Below are 8,003 nucleotides of genomic sequence, written 5' to 3'. Positions count from 1 at the left end.
GGGCCCGTGGGTCACAGCCAGTCCTAAGGAGGGCTCCTGCCCCAGCCCGAGGGTCCGCATACCCCGCCCCCAGGAGACCCCCCCCCCCCGCCCTAGTCTGAGCAGAAGGACGCAGCCAACCCCAGGAGCCTTCAGCCTGAGGGGACAACACACCTAACTTCAGGAGCCACATTCCTGCTCTCAGGGGACTGAAAGCGGATTTCAACAAACCGTGGCCAGCCGAGCGCAGGGGACAGTGCGCGCAGCCGTCGCCTAGTCCTAGTCACGTGGGGTGGGCTCCTCGGGCCCCAGGGGCGCTGAAGACTGGGTGCTCGGGGGCAGCGCCGGGAAAACCTGCGCAGCCGGCCTCCCCTCCCCCTTCCCGGCGGGCTTTTGCACACGACGCGCAGCGAGCGGCTTCACACGGGGTGGCCGGGACAGGATAAAGCGGGCGGGCGCGGGGCGCAGCTGTGGGCGCGGACTGTCTGGAGCGGCCGGAACGGCCGGAGCGGCAGCGGGACGGCCCCCAACGTGGTCCGGGCGGGAGTTGCAGCGCGGAGCAGCAGGCGGGCGGGAGGCGCGGGCGCAGGGGTGCGGGCGCAGGGGCGCGGGGAACGGCGCGCGGAGCCCTCCGGGCAGGTGCGCGCGCGCTGCGCAGCGTCCCGCGCGCAACTTCCAGGGCGCACTGGGCACAGCGGCCGCGCGCCTTCCCGAACCCAGCGCGGGGCATGTGGGGCCTCATGGAGCTCACGGAGAAGCAGCATCTGGTGGACGCCAGGGTGGGAGCCCGGTAAGGCGAGAGTCTGCGGAGCGGCGGGGATTTCAGCGGCTCCGGACGCATCTCCTGGTTTGCCGTTTACAGTGGACGGTTTTGCCGGAGGCTTGAACTGGGACGGCGAAGGAGAGGGAAAAGAGGGAATCGAACCTGGACGCGGGGCGGGGGGGCGGGGGGGGGCTCCCCCGCCCCCGCGGCTGAGCACGGATCCTGACCACTAGTGGGCAGTCGCATGCTTGGAGCCCCGCCCTTGGCCCGACACTTTGCCCCCGGGGCAGCTCTGCCCTGGGAGGCCCTGTGTCCCCAAGTGCGCAAGAGGGGCGTCTGCTCTCCTAGAGCTTGAGTTCTGTTCCTTCTCCGTGCTTGGCTGCACTGGCCTTGCCCCATGGCTGCGTCCCAAGGTCTTTTCCTTCTCCGTCTTTGACCCGGGTGGGGTGGGGGAGGAAGGAACACCCTGGGCCAAGACTGGTCATTTCCCCAGCACCCCACTCCAAACACGAGTTTTTGGTCACTCCTCAGCTTGGAGTACCCTTAGGTATTCCCTGAATTGGACGCGTGGGAACGTTTGCCAAGACCCCAAAGAGGGATGGGACTGGAGTCCGGCCTCCTTGCCCCCAACTCAGAGCTGAGTCGGGCCTCTCCCATCCTCTCTGGCCAGGTCTTACACAGGATCTCTGTGGCAGGAGGGGACTAGCTGGATCCCTCTGCCCCCATCTGGCCTGGACTTGCAGGTGATTGATCTAGTCACTGAGAGTAATCATTACTGTCATGCCCAGAAGGGTCCTGGCAATCACTTCGACCCCAAGAAGGAGCGGGCCCGGCGACAGCTTTATGTGGCCTCTGCCATCTGCTTGGTGTTCATGATTGGGGAAGTGGTTGGTAAGAACTTTTGTGCTAATTAAACGAAATTGGGTGCATGGATAGTCTCATGATCTAAAAGTTTCTTCTCCATGATGTTCCCAGTAATATTAATTAACTAATAGCCTTGGGGCATCTGTCTGGCTCAGCCCAGAGCATGCATGGCTTGATCTCAGGGTCGTGAGTTCAAGCCCCACATTGGGTGTGGGGCCTACTTAATTAAAAAGAACCTACGAATAGCCCCATTTATTTGAACATTCACTATGCTGAGTCTTTTACATGCAGGTTATCTCGTCCCCAGTTCTCATGACACACTAATACTGTCATGGGTGGTGGTCTTATTTTATAGTTGATGAAACGGAGGCAGTTAGGATTAAGTAATCTGCCCAAGATTATGCACAACCAGTGTGTAAGGGATGGCCTGGATGCCGAGAAGGAAAGAGCATTTACTGGTGCCTCCTAGGCTTTACAGGCCCTATTTGAACTTGATTTTCACAATTCCCCTCTCAGTAGATCGTGTCAGTCCCATTTCACAGATAGAAGTTGAGGCTCACAGGAAGTTAGTGACTTGTGCATGGTTACACAGCTCATGGGTGGAGAGGTCCCAAACACATGATTTTTCTCCAGACCCCATGGTTTGCCTGCTGCACACACAGTCTGAGAAGTTGGCTCCATGGGTTGCTGATAAGGCCCCTCCGTCTCGGGTCCTGCCCCTGCAGGTGGGTACCTAGCTCACAGCTTGGCGGTCATGACTGATGCAGCCCACTTGCTCACTGACTTTGCCAGCATGCTGGTCAGCCTCTTTTCTCTCTGGATGTCCTCCCGACCAGCCACCAAGACGATGAACTTCGGCTGGCAGCGAGCTGGTGAGGACCCCGGTTGGGGTGGGAATGGGGTTGGAAGAGGGGGCAGGTCAAGATGTGGGTTCTTTCGTGGCTACAGCAGGTAGATCCCTGAGTGAGGCCGGGAGGGTGACTTGGGGTGGGGAAGAGAATGTCAGTTTTAGCTTCTGTCGTTTGGTAGCTCCCAGTCTGAGGGGAGAGCCCTGGTCCCCTGTTCTCTGGGAACCTCCGGAGGGAACCTACAGGGAAGGAGAGTTCACCTTTCTAAGAAATGAAATGGCCAGACTTCAAGAACAAATGACTATGGCATTAACTCTGTACATAATTGCATGTGGAATAATTTCCGGGGCAGGGAAGGGTCAGCAAAGCCTACTGGAAGATAAAGGCTTTAAGCCCCCTTTAGTTCATCTCTGGGTCACACTATCATTTTCTTCTTGGTGGGAGATGCCCCAGTCTCTCCTCAGAAGCCTCAGTTCTTCAGCTGAGCAATAGGTACATATTTTAGTAAGTCAGTTTCTTCACAAGTAAAACAAAAAGGGTTGGCCTGGGTGACTTAAGTTCCTTCTAGCTCTGACGTCCTCTGAGGGATGAGTGGTGAGGTTGTAAGGCGTGACCATGCCAGCCATACCTTCGGCAGAGCCCAGGTGGCTCCAGACCCTGACTTTACAGGGATGGGGCAGGAGGATTGTGGAGGGCTGGGGAGGCCGCCTCAGTCTTAGGGCCACATGCTAAGATGGGTGTTGGGTTCTTCCTCAGAGATCCTGGGAGCCCTGCTCTCTGTACTGTCCATCTGGGTCGTGACTGGAGTGCTGGTGTTCCTGGCGGTGGAGAGGCTAATCTCTGGGGACTATGAGATCAAAGGGGGGACCATGCTGATCACATCGGGCTGCGCTGTGGCGGTGAATATCATGTGAGTGTCGCTTCCGTTCCCTGTGAGTCCTCCTTCCCACTTTTCACAAACATGTCTGCGTGCCTGCTCTCAGCAGAGGGAGGCCATGCACAGGCCACAGGATGAGAATTTCCCTAGTCTGAGCTCTAGTTTCTGGAATACCTCAGTTCTGCCTTAGGCCTAGGCTGGAGCTGTTGAGAGCTGGGAGTCTGGGGTGGCATCAGCTCGGCCACCTTCCCACCATGTGTGCGGGAATAAACAGAGAGCCTTCATACCTCAAATGGGAAGGGGTCTAGCTCTTACAGGAGCAGATGTCTGTAAGGGCAGAATCCAAGTTCTTTTTCAAGCCGCTGGCCCTAAAAGTGGTGTCAGTGAGAGGCAGAGTATGTGGAACATGGGTGTCTTGTTTGGGCTTCCTCTCCTGGCTCAGTGGTCTTGGGCAAGTCACTTCCCTCCCTAGGCCTCCGTTTCCCCTTCTGTGAAAGGATGGGGGGAACAAAATGACCTCCATGGTGCCCTCCTGTCCTGAGAGTTAGCATCTGTGTGCCCGGATTTAGGCTGGCATTGGAACTGAGCCCATTCTCCCATGGTGCTCTGAACGAAGGCCATGGTGGTTGGGATCCTCACCAGGCACAGGGAACAGGCAGTTTGAAGATTAGGATTTTTGTCCCATAGGCAGGCCAGCCCTACTGGGGGGCTTCTCCCTGCTACGTCAGTGAACCCTTGGCTTTGTCTCTGTTTCTGCAGAATGGGGTTGACTCTTCACCCGTCTGGCCACTGGCACAGCCACGACCCCAGCCAGCAGCAGAACCCCAGTGTCCGAGCTGCCTTTATCCACGTGATTGGAGACTTTCTGCAGAGCATAGGCATCTTGGTGGCAGCCTATATTTTATACTTCAAGGTCAGAGCTGGGGACAAAGGGAGGTAGGCTGGGGGGTGGGGGGAGTGGGCAGGAGAGTATAGATCAAGTGGGGGCTCCTCTCTACACATGGCCCTTCCCAGGTTCTAGCTCCCTCCCCGCTATATGGGGAGAGGAAGGAACATTTTTACCCAGTGCCTACCAAGTGTCAGCACCTCTGATCTTCACAGTAATCCTGAAGAGCAGCTGGTGGTGTTTCTGCAGCTCGGAAAGGTTCAGTGACTTGGATGGTGTCACACAGCTGGGAAATTGTGGAGTCAGATTCAGACCCCCAGGCCTGCAGGCTGCCGATGCATTGCCCACCGCACAGAGGAAGAGTGGTGTAGTGGAAAGAGCCAGGCGTTGGGATTGAAGCCTGGCTCCAGCCCCTGCGAGCGACATGATGGATAGTCCCTTGCACTCACTGATCCTGTTTCTCCACCTATAGAATGAGATGGTGGACCACTGGTATCTAGGATTCCTTTTAGTTTTGTTCACACTTCAGTCCCTTGGGCAAGGAGGAAGGGCCTGTCTTATCCTGAGCTGTGATCTCTCCTGCCTGTTCCTGTGAGCACAGGATAAAAGGCAGAGAACTGGGAGGCAGAGCCCGGGGTGAGGTCTGTGCCCACCCCGCAGAGGGCTCCTCTCCCCACCGCAGCGCTGGGTGGGAAGGGAGAGAGAGGCTGAGGTGTTGGGTGGTGAGCCGCTGCTCTGCCTTCCCCTTTTTCTGTAGCCAGAGTACAAGTACGTAGACCCCATCTGTACCTTCCTCTTCTCCATCCTGGTCTTGGGGACAACCTTGACCATTCTGAGAGATGTGATCCTGGTGCTGATGGAAGGTAACCTGGGCTTGGGTCTCTTTTTGCTCTGGGCTCTCCAGTACTAACAAGTTTGGTGGGGATCAGGGTGGGGGGAGCAGGAGAGTCCTAGCACATTGGCAGGGAGCCATGATCTGGAGCCTTGCACAGGCTGGAAAACCTCCTGGGGCCCCAGGCCAGTCTTGGCATCAACTGGAGCCCTCAGGTGTGACTGTTCCTGGAAATATGACCCTGACCGAACCTTCCCTTCCCTCTAGCCCCAAGGTGTCCCCCTCCCTGCTGGGGTGTGTCCTCCCTGTCTAGTCAGATTAACTTCTAGGTGGTGTATACCAACAGCTGCTCCGCCCCTCCCCCATACACCTCTGCAGTCTCTAGCTGCCTCCCCTTGGGCAGAGAGGGACGAGGATTCTGCCTCCCGTTGCACAGGTGGCAGACTGAGGCTCAGAAAAAAAGGATGGTGGGTGTTGGACAAGACTCCCCAAACCCCTCCAGCTTGTTGACTTCTTTTATGAGGCCTCTGCTCAGGAGCACTTGGCTCAGCTGGGGGCAGGGGGTCTTCTTCTGCACTGGCAAATGGTCCACCCTGAGTTGCCACAGTCACCAGCTTTCTTGTGCCCCAGGGTCATGGGACCCTGGGGCTATGTGTGGCCAGGGTGCAGTCCAAAGTTGGGTGCTGATGTGGAGTCAGCCGGAGTGTTTGGCTGTGATTCAGAGCATTTTCCCCCAGAGTGTGACAGCCCTAGATAAAAGTGATGATGCTGATGGCCCGTGTGGGCGCGGGGGTCCCCTGATGCCCGTCTTTCCTTCTCCTTTCTGTTCGGGAAAACAGTCATTGGGCACTTGCTCTGGGCCAGGTACTGTTCTAGGCACTGAGGATACAGCAGTAAACAAAGCAGACCATCCCGTGCTCGTGGAGTTTCCGTTTTAGAGGGGGACACGAGGAAGCGACTGACAAGGTCATTTCAGACAGTGTCAGGCATGAGGAGGAAAATACAGAAGGGTAGTATGATGGAGATCATCTGGGGTGTGGGGGCAACATCAGATTTGCTGGCCAGGGTGCTCAGCAGAAACCAGCAGGGGCAGGAGGGAGCAGGCTCCTTCAGCCCCTATCCCCGCCCCCCTCAGGGACCCCCAAGGGTGTGGACTTCACGGCTGTCCGGGACCTGCTGCTGTCGGTGGAAGGGGTGGAAGCCTTGCACAGCCTGCACATTTGGGCCCTGACCGTGGCCCAGCCTGTGCTGTCTGTCCACATCGCCATCGGTGAGTGGCCAGGATCCTCAGGGCGGGGTGAGGGACAGAGGCTGCCGGAGGCCTGGGGCCATCCCTGAAGCGCCCGAGGGCCTCACAAATCTGCAGCAATGCGGCTGGTTTTGAACTTGGCCCCACGCGGAGTACTTTATAGACCTTGTTCATTTGGCCATCCCAGTCACGCTTATAGATGAAGAAACGGAGACTGGGGCTTGGGTGGGGGGGTCAGGTCACTTGCCCAGGCTCTGACAGTGCCTAGGTGGCAGGGCCAAGATTCCCAGCCTTAAAGCCAGGGCGGCCCCTGCTCTGGAGGGATGGTACCAGGTGTGGGAACTGGAGGGTAGCCCAGTGCAGGGATGGGACTGGGTGGAGGGGAGGGGTGCTCTCTGATGCCTGTACCATGTCCTGCTGTGGGTAGGGAATGAGCTAGGCTCCTGATCGTTCCTCAGGGCCCGAGTGAGTAAATCATTATCCCAGTGCCTCCCCTGGTGTGTCCTCTCTGCCCCTAGCTCAGAATGCAGATGGCCAGGCTGTGCTGAAGGCAGCCAGCACCCGCCTGCAGGGCAAGTTCCACTTCCACACCGTGACCATCCAGATCGAAGACTACTCGGAGGACATGAAGGACTGTCAGGCATGCCAAGGCCCCTCGGACTGACTGCCTGGCCAGGTGCCAGCAGAGGCATGGACAGGACCTGCAGCCGCTGGGGCTGAGTGTCCCCCAGGCCCAGCTGGGACTCGGGCTCCCCTGGATGTATTATAAAGCGGGTCCCTCTCCTGACCTCTGCTCTGTGTTGAGTGTGAAGGAACCCATCCCCTGCCTCCCCCATCTGACTAGATAGCCAGTTTAAGGATGGAGACGTGGCAAGTGTAAAGCTAGTATGAGCCTGCTCCTCCAACTTCTGGGTTGGTGCCTGGCAGGGCTGGGTTTTGGGCCCCATCCTCATCTAATGCCTTCCTACACCAGCTTCTGGAAAGGCAGGGAAGCACAGTGAGGGGGAACAGAGGGGAGACTGGCTCCAACGTCCCCTTGTCCGCCTGCCTTATTCCTCATGTCAGTCTGGCCTTTGCCTTATGAATCTGTGAATAAGCCCTTCTCCCTCTGCGTCTGACACTGTGGTGTGATTAGGCCTTGGGGGTTGGGAGTTGTGAAGACCCTGCACTCTCCGACCTGTCCCCCTGAGATGGGAAACCAGTGGGCATCTGAGGCCTGCCTGTGCCTTAGTCATTTCAGCTCTGAGCCACATTTCCCTTTCCTGGAGGGAGGAGGCTTCTGACCATGTCAGGATCTGGCCGGCTTCTTTCCTTATTCCCCCAGCCCAGGAAGCCTTGCCCCGGTTGGTTGGGGGGTGGGTGGCAGCCCCACAGCCCCTGGCCCACTTCTCTTGTCCTGATAGAGTCTCAGGGATCTCAGAGCCTGACTTCCGTGGGCCAGCGCTGTGGCTGGTGTGGCCTGACCTGCTCCGTTGGTGGCACAACGGATGGGAGGCACTGGCTTCCTGAGGCGGATGTAGATTCCTGAATTAGGGGCCGCTTGCGTTGGCAAGATACAGAGGGGAGACTTGTCCCTAGTCTCACAGAGAAAGCAGCCACCTGACTCATTAGGTGGCTCTTAGGTCTCAGAGAATGAGAGACTAAGAGTGAACCTACCTCACAGGGTTGTTGTGAGGACTGGAACCAAAGTCTGTTAAGCACCTGG

The 8,003-nt window shown here is 57.7% G+C and overlaps 1 protein-coding gene across 4 annotated transcripts; it reads left to right on the top strand.

Moving 5' to 3' along the window:
• Positions 1-265: 265 nt before the first annotated feature.
• SLC30A2 (solute carrier family 30 member 2) lies at positions 266-8,003 on the top strand. 4 transcript variants are annotated; one of them, XM_082684899.1, is made up of 8 exons: positions 266-769; positions 1,413-1,633; positions 2,332-2,478; positions 3,211-3,364; positions 4,091-4,244; positions 4,975-5,080; positions 6,185-6,319; positions 6,817-8,003. In XM_082684899.1, exons 1-8 carry the CDS (start codon positions 708-710, stop codon positions 6,960-6,962), a joined length of 1,125 nt encoding a protein of 374 aa, XP_082541025.1. In that variant the 5' UTR covers positions 266-707; the 3' UTR covers positions 6,963-8,003. The 4 variants fall into 4 exon arrangements, with proteins under 4 accessions (XP_082541025.1, XP_082541024.1, XP_082541026.1 ...); XM_082684898.1 differs by having other exon boundaries at positions 299-769; positions 6,822-8,003; XM_082684900.1 differs by having other exon boundaries at positions 301-769; positions 6,757-8,003.

Source organism: Mustela nivalis, assembly GCF_964662115.1.
Source record: "Mustela nivalis genome assembly, chromosome: 10".
In the NCBI taxonomy this organism is placed as follows: Eukaryota; Metazoa; Chordata; class Mammalia; order Carnivora; family Mustelidae; genus Mustela; species Mustela nivalis.
This window is presented reverse-complemented; position numbering and strand designations above follow the sequence as displayed.